This window comes from Camelus bactrianus, chromosome X (genome assembly GCF_048773025.1).
Source record: "Camelus bactrianus isolate YW-2024 breed Bactrian camel chromosome X, ASM4877302v1, whole genome shotgun sequence".
Taxonomy (NCBI): Eukaryota; Metazoa; Chordata; class Mammalia; order Artiodactyla; family Camelidae; genus Camelus; species Camelus bactrianus.
Genome location: NC_133575.1, coordinates 44,922,538 through 44,946,090, shown reverse-complemented (window position 1 = coordinate 44,946,090; position 23,553 = coordinate 44,922,538). Strand labels below are relative to the sequence as shown.

The following is a 23,553-nucleotide window of genomic DNA, read 5'->3' as shown; positions in this document are numbered from 1 at the left end:
GAAAGATCCTTGACCTTAGGGAGAGGAATTTGAACTTTGTAAGACTTTGGAAACTTCATTTCACTTTCCCTCTCCCCTGCCCATGGATGAGAAAGCCTCTATCTTGAGGTGGCAAGGAATGAGGCTGGAACAGTGCCTAAGGGTCACAGTGGCTGTAGAAGCTACAGGTTCATGACATCTACCTCTCCTTGGTGATAAACTGTTGAACTTGATTTGACAAATCTTCCTCTGGTGCTACAGAGATAGCCCTCATAGGAGTCAGCTACCAGGCTTAAAACTGAGTTCCCCATAGGATCCAAGCAGCAGGATCCAGGCATTATGTCAAGGACTCCAATCCCCTAAAGATCAAGTACAGACAATAAAGTATTCTATTCTTGTCACTGCTTTGACCTAAGCCTGAAAGACAGAGAAGAGATGCAAAGCAACTTACATACCATTAAAATAATTCACCTTTACTGTCCCCTTTCTCCTGGCTTCAGCACTCAATTTGAGCAAACCGGTGGGTCTCTGCCATAACACAAGGGGCTGGAAAGCCTGTTCCTCACATGAAAGAGTTAGATCTGACTCTGGGGCTCAGGTGCAGGAGACAGGAGGTGTGTGGGGGCGGCCTTCATGGACGAAAACAAGGCCTTGGGCTTTGAGTAACAGCTGAGACTAGCAAGCCCCATTGTCCAGCATTCCAAGTCGTCTAGCAACATGCTGGCCTCTGCTGCAGAGAGAGAACAGAGGATCCCCCGGTAGAATGAATGGAATTTGATTTCAATTATGTTCAGTACAGTCACCCTCTTCAAGCAGAGAGGCCAGAACACCTGGTGCAGCTTGGGCCACTGTGGCTGTGGGGACAGCACGTTACCCAGGTCCTGGAGGCAAGTGGGAATGCAGCTTCTCTTCCTCAAGCAGATGCCATACAGGTCTAGAGGAGGAGGATATGAAAATACCAGCCAAGTTTTCATTAGCACTGTGCAGAGAAGGGGAATTATTTTATGCTGGTGGATTCTCCCCACAGTCTCTGCACATATTGATCTTGCTTGTAATGTGTTTGCTTAGGTCCACGAGTCGTCACCCCACTGAGCTCTGAGTCATTGGTGGGAGAGTCGAGGTGACAGAGCGTACCTCATTGATTGCACCAGCACCAATTATTCTGTGTGTCCTTCCACCTTGTAGAAATGCCCATAGATTCATTTATGTACAATTCATTTGGATTCGTTCCTTCTTTATCAATAGCATGAGTAAGGCATGACAAATGGGACAGCTGCTCCAGAGAACAGTCTAGATTCACAGCACTATTCCATAGATCTTTGTGAGATGAAGAAATGTTCTATATCTGTGCTGTCCGACATAGTCATAAACCATATGTGGCTTTTGAGCACTTGAACTGTGGCTAGTGAGTTGAAGAGATTATACTTGTAATTTGATTTAATTAATTTAAAATTTAAGGAACCACATGTCTCTAGTGGCTTCTGTGTTGGACAGTGCAAATCCAAAAGGAGCTCAGAGAGACAGATACTGTGATAGAATAGAAATGAGTTAGTCAAAAAGAGCTGATACAGCACAGGGAACTCTAGATTAGGGATAGAAAGCCTGGTTCTAGTCTCAGCTCTGTGACTAGGTGACCTCGCTCACTCTGGCCTCAGCCTCCCCATCTTTGACTTGAAGTGTTGGATTAATATCAGAAGTACCAAAATGATGGCTAAGGCCTGAATTCAACTTTGGAATACAGAGGAATTTTAGGAAAATTTAAAAATATTATATGAATGCCTTCTAGGAATGTGTGTGTGTGTGCATGCATATGCACATTCATAACAGGGGCAGGAAGGCAGTAAAGCATTCACTTCAGGTCACCAGAGTTCCCACCATTCTCCTATACACACACACACATGCATGTACACACACACACACACACACACACTCTTACACACACACATACATACACACCACTCTGTATTACCAGTGTAGACACTGAAGGCATATTGATTCTGTGACCTCCCTGCATGAGATGATTTCTAAGGATCCTTCCTGTTTTGTCATGCTATGAATCTTTAAGCCACTCTAGTTCCCCAAACCTATTTCTACTTAGGCGCATGACTAGAGTATTCCCATAGCTTCCTGCCTCCTTTGTCCCTCCTGGATTTTAAGTTAGTTACTAAAGTTTGGAGTCAAGGGTGAGGGTGGAAGACAGGGAGGATATAACCCCAGCTCGACTCCTCAACTCTGCTATTAGGCTAGAAGTACGGTTTAGGGCTTCAAACTCCTTGGGGAGGCAGCATGGTATAGTAGAAAGAACATTGTTCTTATAGTCAGTATGTTAAGATCAATAGGTTCTCTTTCTTGATAGCTGTGTTACCTCAGTTTATTCACTTGCAAAAAAGAGATAGGAAATATTCCTCACCTCCTAAGAGCACTGTGGAATGAAATGAGGTAATGTGTTCATGAAGTGAGGTATACAGAAGGCTCAGAAAAACTAATTACCCCTAAATTTCTTAGTTGCCTCAGGCATAGGGCTAATTATATTCCTGTCCTCTCCCAGGCTGAAAGAAGGACTACATGGTCTGGGAACTCCTAAACTCAAGATCAGAAAGTACAAGTGATAGAAAAGAGGAGGTCTACCTCTAGAAACTACCAGAGAAGCAAATCCAGTAGGCACTGCCAGTCTGTGGAGCTGCCTACAAGAACCCATGTCAGCAATGTTTTCACCAGATGACAAGATACTGTGGGGACCAAGCCTCTAGTTCTGGGACAAGATGAGCTTAGCCCTGCCCATACCTTCCAGCTTGTGCCCTTGGTGGGAGGTGGGAGTTTACAGTGGGTGTGCATATCTCCTTATTACTGAATGTGCCCAAGCTCTGCAGAAATGTTTGTTGGACAAGGTCATCTTGAACTCTGTGTTGATTTTCCAGGCTCCCTTGTTATTTTACCCTGAGTTCTTCTCTGTGCTCCTCTTGCACCACAAAACCCCTCTGTTTTCTCCTCCTCTACCCTGGTTGCTGATCCAGACATGTGATTCATTCTTTCATTGATTTACTGAGTTGCACTGTGATTGGAGTTTGCATTACAGGACTTATTTTTCTAATTAGAGCTGAAAGTCAGTTCCAGATAAATATCCTTTTCTGCAGGAGCCAGAAACAGATCAGCAACAAGTTTTGTTGTATTTATCCATTAAAATTGAGCAATCAACTTCTCTCTTTGTTTTATTCCTTTTAAAATAATAATAATGTTTATATTTATATAATATATTATTATTATTTTTTAAAGGATTAGAGAGAAGGTGGTTTATGTTCTGCCCCAGTGCCTATGCTAGACCTCAGAGTTATGACCTTTTCAATTATTTATATTTCTGCCAATATAAATGCTAAGGAAAATAGCACAAAGTAAACATCAGGATATCTAAAGACCTCTAAAATGTGTGTGTGAGAGCATGAGGAGAGAATGGTTCTTAAGGTTTGAGTTTTAGATTATTGTTGTTTTAAATAATGTTATTTCTATCATCCTTTTTAATGGCCACCTCCTATCATGGTTCTCATTTTACAGACAGATTATAGAGGGGCATTATCTTATTTCTTGGATACCATTGGGGATTTCAGCCCTTCAGCTTCCCCCTCTCCCCTCTACTAAAGAAGAAAATCAGTATGTATTTTACAGTGTATGTTCACTTGTGAGCGTAAATGTATGGCAATACCGGAGGAAATTCCCATTCATTGACCCCAAAGTGGGATAATGGAACTTGGTAGTTTGAGGATGGAAAGGGACATCCAAGGCCATTTTAAAAAACTCATTCTGCACTGATGCTTGAATTCTTAACCATTGTGTATCTGGTCTCGGCTTGATCACCTCCAATGACGTGAGTGCCTAGCAGCCTTTCCATCTTCAGAGAGCTTTAACTATTAAAGTGTGTGTGTGTGTGTATGTGCGTGTGTGTGTGTGTGACTCTGTGTGTGTACAGACAGAGAGAACTAAAATCTAAGTCACTGTACTTTCTGGTACCCCTAGAGACACAAAGAACAAGTCTAGTCCTTTCTTCAACAGACCCACATTTATTTTTAGTGGACCTCTTACATGCTAAGCATGCACTGTACCACTGAGCGATACCCTCCCCCAACAGATCTGATATTCTACTCTTTCCCAGCAATTTGCTAGACATGCTAGATATAGACACAAGTACATCACTCCATTGATTTAAAACATTCTATATTTAACCATCACCTGTGAGGTAAAGACAAAATTTCTTAATATGACATACATGCTCCTTTAAAGTCAGGCTCCATCTTTGTTTTCAACCTCATAAATAGCCACTCTCCCCACACATGCACTACACACTCCAGCCACACTGGTCTCTTAACTTTTTCCCCTAAACCCTCAGTGCTTTTGTTTATGCTCTTTCCATCCCTCTCTGCCTGGTGAAATCCTTACTATTCTTCAAGGTCCAGGTCAAATGTTACCATAAACATTTCCCGACCCCACCTATGCAGAGATTGTTGTCTTCCTCTTTGTTAATACCACTGTTGTAACATTCACCAGTTTGACATTTTCTAGAATTGTTAGTGAGCATTTATTTCTCCTCTATTAGACTAGGTTAGGGCTTGTATTCTTTTGGTCATCCAGAAGCAAAGGCCTAATAATAGATGTCTGTTGAATGAATGAATGAATTATGACTATATCAGTAAATGATTTAGTTGAAATTCCAAGTTATGAATACTGAAGACTACATTTAGGCAGAGCCCAAGCCAAGGATATTCTAAGTCTGTCTGGCAAGGGGATCAAGGAAAAAGCAAGATCTAAAATTTTGAGTTTAGTAGGAATTTAGAATGATAAATCATTCATTCAACCAGTGTTTAAACTGAACACTTGTCCTTAAGGAGCTAGAGCCTGTGACCAGGAAGAATGAACATCTTTATTTTCTTAGCTCAGTCAGCTTTTCTAACAGGGAAGCTGTGCTGTGGTTCTGGCCATTGATAATAAATCTAAGTTTCCTTCTTCCCTAATAGCCCGGAAGCTGAAGAAACTTGGTAATCTGAAACTACAGGAGGAAGGGGAGGCTTCCAGTGCCACCAGTCCCACTGAGGAGCCAAACCAGAAGCTGATAGTGTCGCATATTGAAGGCTATGAGTGTCAGCCCATCTTTCTGAATGTCCTGGAAGCCATTGAGCCAGGCGTGGTATGTGCTGGACATGACAACAACCAGCCTGACTCCTTCGCAGCCTTACTCTCTAGCCTCAATGAACTGGGTGAAAGACAGCTGGTACATGTGGTCAAGTGGGCCAAGGCCTTGCCTGGTAAGGAAAGTGGGGTGTGGGATAAGGGAGGTCATATTCAGTGAAAGCTCCTATGGGCCATGCCTGTTTCTTTCCTGCCTATAAACTCACTCAATCCTCATCATAACCTTGTGGAGGGAGAGATTGGTGTAATCCCCACATTGAAAATAAGGAAACTCAGAAATCAAGGAGAAAACCAGCATTATTGAATATCCCATATACCTCACATCAGCACACAGCCATCAGGTTTCCATGTTCAACCTACAGACATAGTCAGCAAATTTCCCCATAATCATGGATCGCATAGACATACCCTTATATGCCTTAAGATGCTCTTCTACATGTATACACCCAAAAAGCTCACCCCAAAGATAATCTTGAGCCTAACTGATATTCTGTCTTTAATATTACTTTAGGAGCCATTCCATGGGAACTCTTATGATATGGTATTGTAGAAAGAACATAGGGTTGGGAGTCAGAACACTTAGGTTCTAGTCTTAGCTCTGCTGGTAACTCATTGTACGATCCCTTCCTTTCTGGGTCTCAGTTTTTCCATCTGTATAATGTGTGAAGAGTGATTTGGATTAAATGGATGGTTTTCAAATTTTACTTCAAGGAACTCTTGGTGCTCTTTAAACTACCTTAGGATCATACTGGGAGGAATTAATTATGAGGTGATATTGAAAGATATATGAAGTATTTGTCTAACTTCTCAATGGATACCTCCAGTGATGGGGAACTCACTTGTTCCCTAGGCCATTTGTTGTTGGAAGAGGTGTGATTATTAAAACTATTAGAGCTTTAAAAAAGCTCAGAGATCCTCTATCCAACAATTCACAAACATTCCTTTAGCAGCCAAACCCCTTATTTCTCAATAACATTGTACACAGATCTAAGTGGAGCTGGTTGATTTAAAGCCAGTGCCTCTCCCTCACTACCCCTAGAGAAGCCTCAGGTCACTTTTGCAGAATCTTAGGGCTCCAGGGAGCAGTTTGGAAACAAGTGAAGGGTAAATTCTTTAAGGATTTTCTTAATCCTAAAATTCTGTGATTGAAATATTTTTTTTTGAAACATCAACAATCAAACCTCTTTTTGGTTGGGGAGCCAAAGATTAACCTGCCTTCGAATAATAACTGCCATTCAGATGTAAATTTATAGTAAACAGAGCAGTTTCATATGTGCTACCTAATTTGATCCCCATAAGAATCCTGTAAATTAGGGATTCTTTTCCCTATTTTATAGATAAAGACACTGAATTTCTGAGAGGTGATGTGCTTGTCCTGCAGTTACATATTCAGAAGGTATCAGGGCCAGAACTTGAGCCCAGGTCCCCTCCTAATTCCAAATCCTCTCCTCATCCAACTCTACCCATAGTCTATGCTGTGTCCTTATGGTTCTCTAGCCCTGGGCTTTACAATGAGGGGCAAAGGCCTCATCCAGGGCCAGTTGGGTCATAATGTGCACTTGCTGCTTTGAAAGACATTGCATGTTGAGCACCACACCCCCTTTTTGTCTTTCCAACTCACAAGGCTCAGTTACAGCCACCAGACTGTCCCTAACACTTTCCTAGCTTGGAAAGTTGAGGTTGACTAGACAACAAGATCCCTGGGAAGAAGGCCCAAGGACTCTAGCTGTGTATGCACTGTGCCAAAAACAGAGTTCACACAGGGAAGAAAGAATTTTTAAAAAATAAAGAAGAGAGAGAAAGAAAAGAAAAAGTGGCTTTAATTTTTATTACTTATTCAGCTGGGTTTCCTGGTGTCTTGTGTGTAACAGAGATCCAGTTTTATCTTTCTAAGCAGATGCCAGACACCTAAATTGTTCCATTTTACAGGATACATAACCTTTTCATATATATGACTCCACTTAATCCTCATAGCAGTCCAATGAATCATAGGGACTTTTACTTCCATTTCAAATGACAATACTCAGAGATATTAATTAACTTGTTTTACTTTTTCACTTAACAAATGCACCCAGATTTCTCATACCCTCTGATTTTTAATTTCATGTGCTTAACAATAATATAGTGCAAATCATTATGGCAGAATTTGCAAAACAGGGAGTCACTTGCTTTCTTCAGCCAAACCTCCAGTATGGGAAGCAGAAGCCCTCCCTTTACATTAACAAGTCTGCAGGTTAATGTCAGTTCACCATCTAGCTTGTCCAAGGAAGTGATCTTGGACCCTGAGACATCTAAAGGAATAGCTTCAAAATAAAGCCAATTAGCTCATTCATTAGAACTGTTATTCATATTATCAATAATCACCTACTAATTCAAGCTATTTGCTCATTGAACAGATTGAGTTCCTGTTCTTTGAGAGGCACTGTGCTAGGTACCAACTCAAATAAATTTTGTTTTAGTTTTCTATGATGGTGATAATATATGTAAATTGCCTAGTATATCACTGGTATATGAGTATATGATAACTACTAACTGAGGAAGCCTAGTAAATTGTGTGTACACAGTATATTTATAATCAGATGTATCTGGTTTGGAATCTTAGCTTTATACTAATTGTGTGACCTTGAGCAGATCATATGTACTTCTGTTTCCCCATTTATAGAGATGGTAGAATAATTGCTACCTTGCAGATTGTTATAAACATGGAAATTATGTATAAAGAGCATTTAGTACAATAGCTGAAACATAGGAAATGCTCTGTAAATGGTGGGTCTTATTATAAAGCTTGAGTGCTAAGCCACTGCTTTCACTAAAATCAATGTAAGCTGCCACCAGGTTTGCCTAGAAGCTATTCATGGGTCCCAAAGATGAACTGCCTTCTTTGAAGACTGGCTGTTAAGTGCACTGAAGCAGCAGATATTTCCTCACTGACCTTTCTTTGGGCGTGGTCCCCCAGACTAGTCATCTAGTAGTGGTGACTACAGGTTTCCTTTGAAGATTGCTAAGAAATGATGTTGATTGGATTCTAGTAAGAAAACAGAGTCTCAAAGAAACTGCCTCTGCTCCCTAACCTGTTTGGTGTATTTCAGAACCTGAAAATGACTCCTCTCTATTTCTCTAAAACAGCCTAATACAATGCCAAATTGTTGTTGAGTGAATGTATGTTGAAGGAAACCTGCAGGTTGGAGGCACTGTTTCCTTAAGTCATCCCTTGATAGCCAAGCCATCTAAGCAGGCTACTTCAAAGGCTAGGAATTAAAGAACAGAGTTAGATATTGTAATCAGATTAGACCTAGAGGAAAATTAGCCTGCTATGTTGCTGTGTATGCAGTGATTACGCATTTGAGTGTTAAGCAGCTCTCACTAAGGACTGTTAATTAGTATTACAGCCAAACTAAGCTTTCCCATTTTTCTCCTCTTTGTTAGTTCTCTGGCATCTCTGGGAGAGGAAAAAAATCCCTCAGTATTGACGACTTCCTTGGTGCTTGTACAATTTAATCTTCATCCCTCCCATGTACCCTCACATCCACACACTCACTAAGCAAGGCTTTCCTTGCTTCCCATTGCCTCCCAACCCAGGGGTTCAGGATTCAAGTTCCTGGACCCTCTCCTAAAGAGATCCTTGGATGTTTGATTCTTGAAGCTCTGCTTTTTGTCTGCTACTGGGAAGTCAGCCTCAGACATTCTGTGCTACAGAAGAGCTTCAGACAGGAAATACTCTGGGGTCTGAGGCTCCAGCTAGTCTGTTAGCATATCACTACTATGAAGATGGGAGACACAGGCCTCAGAGCTAAGATTTCAGTCAAGGGTGTTGATATGAGGGACTCTAGAATCCCTGATATCTGATAGCCTTGGAACCTAAAGGGGAAAAAAAGGGAAATAGGATGTGGGTGGGTGACGAAACAGTGTGTAGAGATAGTGTAGACTTCAGACCTGAGCCTATGGATGTGAAAAGCTTGTGCCCTTGGTAGTTCTTGAGCTGTGTCCTTCAGCAGTAGCATGGGCAAAGCACTGAAGAAGGGAATTAGAGCACCTGGGTTCTAGTCCCATTTTGGCCACACATAAGCTATATGACCTTAGGGAAGCCATTTAACTTCTCTTGCCCTCAGATTCCCTGTTGGCAAAATAAGTGCCACAATGCCCACCCTCTAGGGTAATTGTGAGGGTTAAATTATGTTATCATCAGAAAAGTTAGAAGCATTATCTAAATTCATGTAAGCATTCCTAATGAAGTATAGCAAGACAAAATTTCAGATAATTCTGGATCTGTTAGGAAGAATAGAAATGGGTTACTGGTAGGGGATGAGCTCTAAGGTGATGCTTTAAGCATCCAACTATTTGGAAACCTCCAGGAAAGTGTACCCACATCTGTTCTACCTATGTGGTATTGTGGAGGTAGCATCCAGGAGTCTCTGTCCTCTGAGCTTAAGGGAGATAAAGTGGAAATCATCTGTAATTCCCATTTTTATAAAATGAAAAAATGAGGGTCTTTAGTCCATTTAATTAATATTTCTCAAATGCTTATTTAAACATCTGAACTGTGCTATATGCTAGGGAGGAAAAGATGACTAAGAAGGGAATGATCCCTGTCTTCAAAAAGCTCTAAGTCTTGTTGGGGAGACAGATGGATGCATTGATAAACTCCAGTACAGTGTAATGAGTGCTATAATTGGATGGGCCTACATAAGATTCAGTAAGAAAGTAAAAGAAGAATCATTAGGTCTTCTGCTTGAGTGAGTGAGAAAAGGCTTCACGAAGAAGGTAGCCTTTCAGTGAAGACTTGAAAGATGAATAGTAGGTATTTATCATATGGAAAACTTGGGGAGGGAGGAATGTATTCTAGGCAAAGACAACTACCTGTGCACAGATAGCAGAGATATAGAGGCATGAAAAAGCAGAGTGTATTCAGCAGACTGTGGGTTTTTCAGAATAACTAGAACCTAAATTACAAGAAGCCAAATGGCAAGAAATGAGTCTAAGAAGGCAGGTCATAAAGGGCCTGTTTGTGTATAATGATGGCAGTAGGGCATGAATGGCAGTCAAGTAGGAAACAAGCAAAGCCAGGCACTTGTTGAATATAAAATAACGGAGGGGAAGTAGAAAGCAGGAAGAGAGTCAAAGAAGAGAGAGGGAGCCTGAAGGTGGTGTGGATAAGGCATGACTGTCAAAGACATTCCATCATATGCTGATATGTAATAATATCCCCTTCCCACTGTTGTTAGAAGGGACAAACCAGATTATAGCTAGAATAGGGCTTTGTAGAATGAAACGTGCTGTTCATGTAGGAGAAATGATCATCACATTGAATCTTCAGAAAGGCAGTGAGCCTGTCTGAAGATCAAGAACACAGGCTTCGGAATCAGACTGCCTGGCTGGGAACTTGGTCTGCCATATCATATTGGACAAGTTACTTAACTTTTTTGTGGCTCACTTTTACTGACTCACAGAATGGGAATGATAATAGTACCCACTTTATTGGATTGTTGTGGGGATTAAATGAGTTTCTATAAGTAAAGTACTTAGAGCTCATTCATTGTAAGCAGTAAGTTAAGTGTTAGATTATTATTCTCTTCCAACTGTCAGTGCACTTTTTGCCTCCATCACCATCTCCTTTGAGCAGCTCAGTGAAGTAGGGAAAACAAGGAATATTATCTCCGCCATATAGTTTGCTCTCCCCAACTCCCGAGCATTGATGGTCCCTGGGGCTCCTCAGTGGCAGTCTGAGTGCCAGAGATTCTCAGTCCAGCAGAGTCCCAGACTTCACTTAGCACATCAATGCCTAGTCTGACCATTCCCTCTGCCTTACCTCCAGGCTTCCGCAACTTGCACGTGGATGACCAGATGGCAGTCATTCAGTACTCCTGGATGGGGCTTATGGTGTTTGCCATGGGCTGGAGGTCCTTCACCAATGTCAACTCCAGGATGCTCTACTTTGCCCCTGACCTGGTTTTCAATGAGTAAGTGTTCATGGGCCCAAACCTCACATAGGCACAGTATACTTGCCAGACCTGGTTGGTGATGATGATGGCAATGGGAGTAACAGTGAGAGTTAGCCCATTTGACCTTTAGGTGAGGCAGTAGAGGCCCAGCCAACCTGCTCAATCTGAGATACCTTTGCCTGGCTGAAAGTCCAGTTGGTGGAAGGGAAGGGGGGGTTGGTGCTGTCGCCATGACTTTTCCACTCAAGATGCAAGGTATTTGTGCCAGGACTACACTAGACATTTTCTAATCCTTTCGTATTGAGCCCTCATGATATCTTGATTTCCCCTTTCTAAGTTTTTTAAATGGATGTGGAAAATTAGTCTCAACAAAATAAAGTGACTCACCCAACATCACACAGCTAATGCATGTTGGCAATGGAATCCAAAGTCTGTCTATGTACTCTCAGCTCTTATACTGCTTCATGGTGGTAAGTGATGAGGAGGAGCAGCTCCACCATTCTCTGGCCATGTGACCTTGGCCCAGTCACTTCTCTTCTCTTAAAAACAGATTAATTTAATGCTCACCCTGCCACCAGCTCTATTTATCCTTCACGAATTTGGCCAACAGTTCAGATTTTGAAATTATACTTTTCTCAACTAAAACCTCTGTTTTGTTATTTCCTACATTGCTGTCTTTGGGCAAGACCCTTAACTTCCTTGACCCTCAGTTTCCTCATCTGTTAATAAAATAAGACCTTCTTAAATGGTTTGTTATGATGACTAAAATGGAAGCTGATGGATGTCAAATGTCAGGCCCATAATGGGCAAGGAATAAAAAAAAGTATCTTTCAAATACTCTTTTCCTAACAGTGATAATCTTTTCTATGTCTGCTGTTTGATGTCCCTTGTGGCATGGTGAATAAAACTGGCCAGAAAAATCCACCTAAGAACCTTGAGTTAGTCTCACCACAGAGAATCCCTTTGGTCAGGGAAGAAATTGACCTTCCCTCCCCTCCAGTCCTCTAACCCAGAAGAGCCTTAAAATAAAATCTACAGGCCAGTGGTTCCTTCCAGTACAGCAGTGCCATATGGGGGATAATAAGCGTCCCCAGCTGCCCTCTTACAATTCAGCCAGCCCTGGTAGCCAGCAGCTAAGAATAACCATTGAGCTTTTGGCTAGACCTGCTTTGTGGTTTCCAGATCTCCAAAGAGTTACCTATGATGCCATCTTCTGGGGCAGGCCTTAAAAAGCCCCCTTCCTGTTCATCTTTCACCCCACCCTCTTGCTGCACTCAGTGATTGAATCAGCTCCCAGGCCCCTGCACAACCTTACCTCTCTAGAGCCCTAAGACTGTTGAACCTTTGCAAGGTGACAAGTGGCTGTTTTCTAAATCTTCATTTTCTTTTCCACCTCTGTGTAAGTATGTGGCGCCTCACCTCAGCTTTCTGGTCCACTCCCATGTACCTTATTCAAAAGTACCACAGGATTCCCCACGGGGTCAGGATCCTACATCAAGTCCTATAGGGCTCCTGGATCAATAGGCCCCCTCTTCCTTCCTCTTGTAGGAATCCACTGTGTTAGAGCTCTTAGAGTCCCTAAAAACACCTAAACCTATGTTTCTCAACAGGGATAATGTTGACATTTTCAGAAGAATAGTTTTTCAATGAGTAGGACATGCCCACATATTAGAATATGTTTAACAACCCTTGCACCTGCCCACTAAATACCAAATAGAATCCCAGTCACTGTGACAGTCCAAACTGCCTCCACACATCTCTAGCATCCACTAAGGGAGCAGTACCTCTCAGTTGAAAGCCACTAATTGCTGCTAGCCCCCTCAAGGTACCAGTGGGGAAACTGAGGCCCAAAGAGAGAGACAGGGACTCTGGGCCAACTCATTTGCTGATCTCTCTGACACCAAACCTTGTCATCAACCATGCTTTCTTCTTTCCTCTTTCCCTCTTTGGGGAGAACAGTTTGTGAAGGTAATGGGCTTGAATCTTAGCTGTGTAACCTTGGGTAAATTCCTGAACTTCTCTGAACCTTATTCTCCTCAAGTGGAGAATGGTGAAGAGTATCATAATGGCACCATCCAACATGTCATTTTTTGAGCAATTACTATGTGTCAAGCACCATGCTCAATTTTTCCAATGTTCATCCCCCTCCCCTTATCCACTCTCTTTTATTCCTAACTACCTCTGCTCTCCTCCTGAATTCCATTCCCACTCCTCATTTTCTACCTTCCACTCTCTTCTCCTTTTCTTTCCTTTAGCTATCTCCCTATTCTATTTGCCCTTTCTCTTCGGATCTTGTTCTCTTACCCTGCGAATTCTTTCCCTTATTGTTCTCCCCTCCTCTCCCCACCTTCTCCATCCCTGGGGTCTGTAGAAGTGTTACAGCAATCCTCCATGTAAGGATTCTGATTTCAATGGTAAAAACACTGCAGTGTTGTCATCAACAGAGGCTTACAAGCACGGTAGAGATCAGAGCAAGGCCAGTCCCCAAGACTCAGCAGATCTTATTTAGAACTGCTCTAGGGTAAAAGAGCAGCACTGTTCTGGTCAATTGACTTGTGATACTATCTAGACGCTTCCTTTTTCTAATTGGGCTCCAGCCTGTATTGAATACTTCTACACCATCTGCCCCCTTCCCTTCCCTCTTTCCAGGCCAGCCAAGATCGCTCTGAGATAGGGTGCTGAGCTTCCACTTAGCCAGTACCAGGCCTGCTCAGCCTGTGAACAAGGCTATTAGTTTGGGGACCAAAATGTCAAACCGTAGGCTTTGGACCCAATCTGTGGGGTCTTTTTCCTTACCACTTAAGTGGGTGTCAAATTCCCTTTCCTTTCTCCACAAGCTATAAAATCAGTTTCTCTCTCTCTCTCTCTCTCTCCCTCACACACACACACATAGTTCCTGAAATGCTGAAAACCAATAAGGTCTACTAGCAGAAGGTTGATGTATCTTGTCTTAGAGGCTTGTCATGGCCAGTCATGGAACAGAGAGGTTGCTCTCCACCGAGAAGCTGTCCAAGCCTTGGCCACTTCCCTATATAATTTATAGGTGATAATGTGATGATCTGTTCACAAGTTACCATAATAAAAGCAGCTCACACATGTTTATAACTCCCCAACTGTGGTAAGGAGAAGCCAGTATATGAGGGAGTAGGCTCCCCTTCAGCAGGGGACATTTAGATTGGACGTTCAGAAACACTTTCTGACTGATTTGATAAGCATTGAAACTCCTTTAAAGATACAATAGGGAATTGCCTTCCCTGGGAGTTTTTAAAGAAATGATTAAATTTCTAGTATGGGAAGTGTGGTCATTTGAGAATCCTGGTGTCCTTAAGTTAAGAGTTGATTTCTAAGGCCTGTCTCCTAGAAATCCTCCAAGATGGGATGTCTGAGAGGCAGGTTCTGGCTTTAGCCATAGCTGGGATATTAGAACTGTAGTCAGGGAGACCATGTGCCTGGCCCATTGTATTAATTTCGTTAGGCTTTCCTGTCCCTGACTCAGGAAGCAGGAGGGGCACAGGGACGTGGAAATTTCATGTGCTAACCCATATCCTAGCCAGGGAAGATGAGTAGTCATCAGGATGTCAGGATTTTGGGTAAAAAAAAAAAAAGAACAAGCTTGTTCTGTGTCACTGAAGCACCAGAAAGAGAAACAGCTCTTCTTGGAGAAACAACTCTTTTTGGAGAACCTAGAGAGGGTAAGACAGCCAGAGACATTCTCTCTGGGCTTCTTTTAAGCCTTCCCTTACCACTCTCTTTTCTTTGTGTTGTCTCCTTCCCAGGTACCGCATGCACAAGTCCCGGATGTACAGCCAGTGTGTCCGAATGAGGCACCTCTCTCAAGAATTTGGATGGCTCCAGATCACCCCCCAGGAATTTCTGTGCATGAAGGCACTGCTTCTCTTCAGCATTAGTAAGTGCCTGGAAGGGCAAGGAATGCCCCTGGGGTCATAGGGGATCAGAGGGGAGCTGCTTTTTTCATTAAAGAATTATCAGGAAGAAGCCAGCTCCTGAACATTTCCCTTCTTCTTTCATCCTCCCTCCTCCACTCTCCCTTAGCATTCTTTTCCCTAACAAGGATGAATTTAATGGCTAGAGACCAATTAATTTGTTAGAATTCAACCTCCATTAGATCCCCACCTACCCTGATTCTCTCTCTCTAGGTTAGGGCCTTTTTGGCTGGTTGTAACAGGTCTCTGAATTTTTACACAGCTTCTACCGTAGAATCAGGCAAGGACTAACTTATATTTCTTGTAGAGCAGAAGGGATTGCCTCCCAGAAGGAATTTCCTCTTCTGCCAACAGGAGATGGTCTATGTAAGCAACTCAGAGAGGGATTATTTGGTAGCCAAGGAATATTTCTTTAATGTCTCTTCTAAGCAGAGTGCTGCCTTAGCCTCTGTGAGGGAGAAAGGAGGCAAAATTTAATATTCAAAGCCAGGTGTTTTAATTGTCTAAATTAGAGCTGGACTGTGGACAGCATAAAACTGTAGGTCCTATGAAATGTGTAGATTAGGAGACTAGAAAAAAGAAAGGCTCAGTAAATTTTGTTTACTTGATGCCCTACAGACTAGGTCCGGCTATCCTTTTTCCTAAGACCTTCCTGTCAGAGTTCCTGAAGGCCCCAGGCATACAGACGTCAAGTGACAGGAAGCCAAGTAGATGGCTCCCCTCCCTGTGGGGGTGGGGGTCAAATTTGTGGTCAGAAAACTTGGTGTTTTGTCTAATGCTCCTTCGTGGGCATGCTTCCCCTCCCCATTCTGTCTTCATCCCACATCAGTTCCAGTGGATGGGCTGAAAAATCAAAAATTCTTTGATGAACTTCGAATGAACTACATCAAGGAACTTGATCGTATCATTGCATGCAAGAGAAAAAATCCCACATCCTGCTCAAGGCGCTTCTACCAGCTCACCAAGCTCCTGGACTCTGTGCAGCCTGTAAGCAAATGATGGAGGGTTCTTTGTCAGGGAGAGCAGCCTGATAGAGCCAAGTGATAATATGCTCTTCTAGGGTCTGGCACCACCTGTTGGGAGGTGCTTCCATTTCCCTCTGGCTTTGAGTGTGGTCCAGGAAGAAAAAGCAATGAAGAAGAAAGGAACACAGGTCACAGTGTCCCAGCTGGATGTTGTGAAAGAGGTGGAGGAGTTGAGTACCGAGCAGTTGGGACTCAGGGAAGGGGCTTAGAGTAGATAAGTTCTCTAGGTAGACAAAACAGACCTGGAAGTTTTCCCCCTCTTCCTTGAGTCATACGTGGATGTGTGGGTATCTGTGTGTGTGTGTGTGTGTGTGTGTGTGTGTGTGAGAGAGAGACAGAGACAGAGACAGAGATAGAGACAGAGAGACAGAGAGAAAGAGAGAGACTCTGCATGTCTGCATGTCTGTGTGTCTGTGCTGAGGAAGAGGAACATCCAATCCTGAGTCAGAGAGCTCGCAGTGGTGTAAGAGATCTCTTGGGAGCCCTCAGTGACTTCCTGGAGACCATTTAGTGCATGTGTATGTGCACACACACACAGGGAGGATCAAGGACATGGAAGGAAGGAGGAAGAAATCAAAGGTTGTGGGGGAGAGCCTGACAAGAGGCCAACTCCTTGTCAACCCCATTTTCTCCCTATCTTGTTGTCCCCCTGCAGATTGCACGAGAGCTGCATCAGTTCACTTTTGACCTGCTAATCAAGTCCCACATGGTGAGCGTGGACTTTCCAGAAATGATGGCAGAGATCATCTCTGTGCAAGTGCCCAAGATCCTTTCCGGGAAAGTCAAGCCCATCTATTTTCACACACAGTGAAGCTTTGGAAGCCTTCATTTTGTCACCCCATCCCACTTCTTTTTTCAGATATCTTCTGCCTGTTTTAACTCTGCACTACTTCTCTGCAGTGCCTTGGGGAATTTCCTCTATTGATGTACAGTCTGTCATGAAGATGTTCCTAAGTCCTCTTTGCTGGGCTTTTTTTCCTCTTTCCTCCTTTCTTTTCTTTCCCTTTCTATCTGACTTTCCCATGGCACTTTCAGACTTTGCTCCCTGCCGTGGCTCTTATCTGTGTTTTGAATGCTGTTGTACTTCTTTAAATCTGTGACGATCCTCCTGTGGTGCGGTGTCAAGTTGTGCTTGTTTATAGCACCGCGCTGTGTGCCAGCCACACAAACATTTACTCACCTCACGCCACGTGAAGTTTAGAGAGCTAAGAGCATCTGGGAAAACACAACAAACAAACAAACACAAACCCAACTTGCTCGGGTTTTTCCCTCTTAAAAAATATGAAAACAAACAGAAATCCCCGAAGAGGCCAACAGTAACTAGAATAAGGTGAAAATTGCAAGCCTGTGGGGAGTCACTGCTCTTTTTCCCCAAACTCTCTCTCCCTGGGAGACTTTATTTTCTGCCAATGGCTATTGCCTTTAAAGGGCAGGGTGACCCCACAGCCGAGGTGGGGGGGGCAGATTTAAGAGAGGACAGAAAGGACAGATGGATCACCAGTACCTGCCCACAGCCTTGGCCCCTGAGGGCAAGACTGCTCAACCGCAGTGTAATTCATGGTACTGAAAAATGTGCTTCTTGTTTGAAAACTTGTCTGTACGTGAATGCCCCCCCAACTCCTTTTGTCTCTCATCCTCTGCCTCCACCCTCAAATTGACTTTCAATAGCTTTTCTAAGAACTTTGAAATTAATGTTCTCTTTAGCCAAAACTTGGCCACTTCCACTGAAGAATCAGACCAGCGAGAAAGAGAGGAGAGATCTGACCTTTTGGAAGGCCTCATTTCACTCCAGGTTGGCTTTCCCATTTGTGGCCCAGGGAGAAGCTTGGGCTGGAGTCAGAGGAAAAGGAAGTAGTGGCTTGACTGTTCTCTGTCTAGGACACTGAAGATTTGATCCCTCTTTGCCACTACCTTTAAAAGACTTGAAAGGTTTCCGCCTGACTCCACATAGCTGCAAGCACCATCCACCCTCCCTTCAGTGTCTCATGGGCCTGAACTTCACCAGACTGCATTACAGCCGAGGTGGTGAAGCTTGTCCACTTCTCTGGGCATGTTTCCAGACTCTCTGCTAAGAACCCCCACCACCAAGAAGGCTAGCAAGCCAGCAGTCTTGACGTCTATCTCTAGATGCCGGTGGGCTCAAAGACTTCTTACCAAATGTTTCTCATCAACTATCAGATCTCTGGAGCCCTTAGACAAACTGGAAAGGAGGCGTCTATAGGATTGGACAAGCTGGGCGTCTTGCCCTTTGTCCCCCCGAGATGACACCTTCCCACCAAGTAGAGAAACGTCCACTTCCTCCTTCAGAGCAGCTAAAGGGGCTACCCAGAACAGGGTTGAAGAGAAAACTCAATTATCCAGATGGGAAGACTAAAGGCACTAAAACCAGAAACACTGTAATTGCTCTCCTTGCCAGCCAGCATATCCACCTGCAGACGTCATGGGAAGAAGAGAGAAGTAACCAAAAGGAGACTGATTACTAAATCAAAAGTCTTCAGAAGCAAAGTTTAAAGCCAGATGGACACCATCTGGTGAGTTTACTCACCATCCTCCTCTGCTGCTTGATTCTAGGCTCTGACATTGGCCATATTCACTCAGACTCCCCACTTTTATAGCTGCCTCTCAGTCAGAGGAAGTTGAAACATTGAGACTACAGAACCATGGCCTCCTTTGGAAAGGTCTGGTTGGTGTGGCTCCAATGAGCTGCCACTCATGGACTCTGGGTGTGTTCCTGGGACACTGGTTTCATATAGTCCTTTGGCACACTTCTGTCCTGTTGACTTTGTCCCCTAATCATGAGTATAGGGGAATGTCCACCTACTTTCTCATCTTGGCCACTGCCTTCTCACTTAGCTCTTAAATTCATCCGCTAAACTCAAGAAATTAGGAGCCAGTCACCAAGCTGCCCATTTCAGTTGATTCACTCTACTTGTTGAGAAGATAGTTTTTGAGTGACATGATATGATCTATATGGGTTTCCTCCCCTGATTTCTGTTGATATTAATAGCCAAATGAACTTGCAAAACAGCTTCTTTAAATAACAAGGGAGAGGGGAACCTAAGATGGATGAGATACCAATCCAAGACTGCTGTACAAAACTAAAACTGACAGGTTCTCTTTCTGGGGTAGGATAGACAAATCCTGGTTTTCTTTATTATGACACCATTTGGCTTATGTAAGCTCACAGGATCACTTTTAGCTGTTTTAAACAAACAAACAAAAAAACAACAAAACAACAACAACAACAAAAACCACCAGTCTTTTCATTTAAACTAGATTACCCTTTAGTAGTTTCTTTACATCTGTTTTGAAATGATTTTCCTCTGTTGTGGTACCTGGATTCGATTATATCATTCTAATACTTCTCTTTGTAAATACTAGATGATCTCCTTTCCATTTCTCTGGCTATCAGATTTTTCATCTTTATGGATTTACCAATTGTGACTCTTGTCTTTATGAATATATGTTTTTCATTTCTGAAAGCCAAAAATCAGTGAAACAGCAGTGTAATTAAAAGCAGCAACAACTGGATTATTCCGAATTTCTAAATGGCAAGACGAGGGAAAAATGGCTTAAGCAAGCACTTAAGCCTACTGTTTTTGCACTGTTATTCAGTGAGCAAAGGAGATTTTAGCTTGGCTTTGTCTCCCACAGATGAAAGGGGAATTTTTTTTTTTTTTTGGCCATTGATGTTCCAGCCAGTGTAATTGACAGAAGTCTCATTTTGCATGCACTCTGCTCTACAAACAGAGTTGATGTGGTTGGTACACTGTGCTCACCCATGAAGGATCAGCTGCCCACACTCACTCACCTGGTGAGCTTGAAGATGAGAATCACTCACCAGGCAAGTCATGGGGACTACTTCCAAAGAGTTTGCAGTGTTCAATGGGGATGGAGAGTGAGGAACTGAAAAAGAAGGAGCACCAGGGAGAAAATCCTGTCTTTACTGGGCAGCAGATAGCTGCCAGGGTCACAAACTCTGGTCAAAGAAGAGTCGTGTGGCAGTTTCAGCTCTTGTTCATTAGGCAGCTTGCCCAGGCCTGGCCTCTGAGTTGAAATGGGGGTTGGGTTCTTTGTTCCATAGCTTTTCTATGCCACAGACAGTATCTTTGTTCTTGGAGAGTTCATTATTTTTTTAATGAGAAAGGAATTTTTTGAAGGATTCTGTCATATATCTTTGAAAAAGAAAATCAGTACTACATGTATTTTTATATATGTTCACTGGCACTAAAAAAAAAAAAAAAAAGAAAAAAGAGCTTCACTCTGTCCTTTGGGTAGTTGCTGAGGTGATTGTCCAGTCTGAGAAATAATGTGTTGATGCTAGAGTCCCTCTCTGTCCATATTCTACTTCTAAATGCATATATGCATATATAGCAAGAAGTATTTGTACTATATGAGAAAATAGGTCCACCATCCACATGATACTAACACTACACAAATGACCTAACTTTAAGCATCAAGTAGCTTCTAACTGTTTGCTTCGTTAGGCACAGCACAGACATGGCCTTGCCCTCTTTTCTCCCTTGATATTTGGCATGGCCCAAAGGCCAAAGCCACTCCCTCTACCCGTTTCCAGCCTTGTGCTAGGGTTGCACTTCATAAGACTCTCTTCAGACAGCCCAGTAACTATCCAAGCATGGTTCCCTGCATGGCCCTGGGAAAACAAGAAGTTGACTACTAATTATCCTATGCCAGTTGCTCAGGTGAGAAAGCACTGGGCCAAGGGAGTGGCCTTCATGCTCTACCACCTGTAGGGGGGGTCACGGGAACCAGGAATGCTAAAACACAGGATCAAATCCTAAATATAAAGTCAAAATAAGTCATTTATCATGTGCAATTTCTTGTAAAGGGAAGTTTCTACCCCTATTGCCTTTTATAGGCAGGTCTGTTCTCACCACTAATCTCTTTCAAAAATCTTTGAAAGCAGTTAAAAACAAAAGACAGAAATGAAAGCATCACATTATGTAACCAAAGATTACACTGTATCTGCTAAGATACCAAAATTTTTAGGGCAGGGAGGGAGCAAGCATTAGTGCCTCTTTGGTAAGCTGTCCAAAGACAGACTAAAGGACTTTGCTGGTGACTGACTTTATAAGAGTTTTGTGGGTTCCCCCACATGCAATATACAGGTTTAGAAAGGTGGAAGATAACTTTGAAAAAAAATGGGATTATGGTTCCTTCACTAAGTGATTTTTATAAGCAGAGCTAACTTTCCTTTTCTCTAGTAGTTGCTGAGCAAATTCTTAAAGCTCCATCATTGCATGGTTGGAAATGGAGCTGTCTTGGCCACTGTGTTTGCTAGTGCCAATGTTAGCTTATCTGAAGATGTGAAGCCCCTTGCTGATAAGGGGAGCATTTAAAGGAATAGATTTTGCACTAGAGGGACAGCAGGCAGAAATCCTCATTTCTGCCCACTCTGAATGGCACAAAATAAAGTTCTCTGCAGTTTAAGGCAGAAGGTTGAAATATATTGTAAATGAGTATTTGTATCCATGTTTCAAAATTGAATTATATATATATAGATATAATGTGTTCTGATAGCTTTACCTTTCTCTGCACCTTTATATTTGGTTCCAGGTCATAATTGATACCATGTACTTGTGAGAGAGGCTACAGCTACATTTTGGAAGCTCTCTCAGAGTGTAAAAGACACCTGGGCTGATCAAACAACTGAGATATCTCTGCTCCTATTGGGGTCTGACCCACAGGCCTTGCCAAGGAGCAGACGAGGGAAAAGGGTAGGGTACATGATGTATTGCACTTTACTAGCCCAAGACAGATGAATGTGTAAAGGGTGGTGGAGTCTCATTGGAACCAACTGGGATTTGGATAGGGAAGGCCCAGAGGTCCACCTAAATGATCAGCCAGTGGCCCTCTAATGGGACCTGAGTGGTTGCAAGAAGGAAGGATATTCTTTGTTCTTCACCATCCTTGTGAGAAAAGGGCAGTTTCCTGCACTTGGGAACCTGGAGCAAGTGCTCCATTTCAAACAATTCATTCACCTACGATTGAGGTGCTTTTGCTACTGGGTGTCTATGTGCTCTAATTCTGGTTTTGATATGTTCTATAAAGATTTTGACAATGAAAATTTGTTTTTCTCTGTTAAAAATTATCAATGTACTAGAAGTAGTATCTGTAGGTACAGGTCCATCTCTGCCCACAGGTAGGGGTGTTTTTCTTCAATTAAGAGATTGACACTGGGGTCTGTTGCTCAGAGCCTCCCAACACTTAACCATCTCTAGGTGAAGGCAGAAAAATCCACATTAGTCACTCTTCATACACTTTAGCTGAGGTAACAAACCATTTGGAATATTCCCACCCCCAAAATAAGTGGTAAATATTTTCATTTAGCAGGTAGAGTCTTACAGGGAAAAATAGCCCTTGACTCAGCTTTGATTTCTCCCCATTAGATTTGTCCAGAACATAGGTAATATGCATTGATTAGTTTCCAGTCCCAATTCAGTATAGCAGGGGCGCTAGTTCCTTTCCTTATCTCACTTGTCTCTTAGCTTTTTATGGAATTAAATGAGAAGCTATGGTCTGAGTGGCCCTTGTGGCCTGAAACAGTTCCCACATTCACGATTCAACAAGGCTGTCATATAGCGACAGATTCCATTAGTCACCAAAAACTGGAACACACACGTGCCCCCAAGGAAAGAAAATTCTGAAATGCTGCTGCTTATTTGGTGGTGCCCTCCTGGGCTACTGCTTCACATTTTGGTACTCTGTTCCCTGCACAGCAGACAGGCCAGGCCTGCAGTCTCTCCCAACCTTAGCCCTTGGTGCTAACTGTCCTGCAGTGAAGTGCCTATAGGGTTGCCCTATCCCATAAATCACTCAGGTGCTGAGAGTAGCCACCATTGGGATGACCAAAGCTAAAAAAAAATAGTCCCTTCACCATTCAGTGACACCTTTCTGCTTTCCCCTAGACTGGAACATTTATTAGGGAGTGCCTCAGACATGACATTCTCTCACTGTCCTTGAGATTAATTTGGCAGCAGGAAGCAGCAGACTATGTCACCGGATGTAAGAATTAATTTTTATGTTAAGGGAAAAAATGTTAATAGAAAGCATCACATAAAGATTTTTTTTAAAGAAACTTTAATTTTGCTTGAAACTTCTTTCGTTGGGGCTTCAGTTCTCATAGAGGCACTTGGCCTCCACTGGGCAGCAGGACCAGCCCCAAGCGGTAGTGTTCTATTCTCTTTTTGTAATCTTGGAATCTTTTGTTGCTCTAAATACAATTAAAAATGGCAGAAACTTGTTTGTTGGAATACATGTGTGACTTCGGGTTTGTCTCTGTCTCTGCTTTCAGAAATGTCATCCATTGTGTAAAATACTGCTTTGCTGGTCTGCCAGCTAAAACTTGGCCACAGCCCCTGTTGTGGCTGCAGGCTCAAGTTATTGTTAACAAAGAGACCAGAGAAAAGCTGCTAATGTCCTCTTATCACCATTGTTAATTTGTTAAAACATAAAACAATCTAAAATTTC

At 42.8% G+C, this 23,553-nt stretch overlaps 1 protein-coding gene across 1 annotated transcript in view; it reads left to right on the top strand.

Moving 5' to 3' along the window:
* AR (androgen receptor) overlaps positions 1-23,352 on the top strand; it is a 194,227-nt gene extending 170,875 nt beyond the window's left edge. Inside the window, exons 4-8 of the mRNA XM_010973649.3 lie at positions 4,983-5,270; positions 10,967-11,111; positions 14,870-15,000; positions 15,867-16,024; positions 16,718-23,352. Of these exons, the coding sequence (XP_010971951.2) occupies positions 4,983-5,270; positions 10,967-11,111; positions 14,870-15,000; positions 15,867-16,024; positions 16,718-16,873 (878 nt within the window). The 3' untranslated portion in view covers positions 16,874-23,352. The remainder of the gene's footprint in view (positions 1-4,982; positions 5,271-10,966; positions 11,112-14,869; positions 15,001-15,866; positions 16,025-16,717) is intronic.
* Positions 23,353-23,553: the final 201 nt, after the last annotated feature.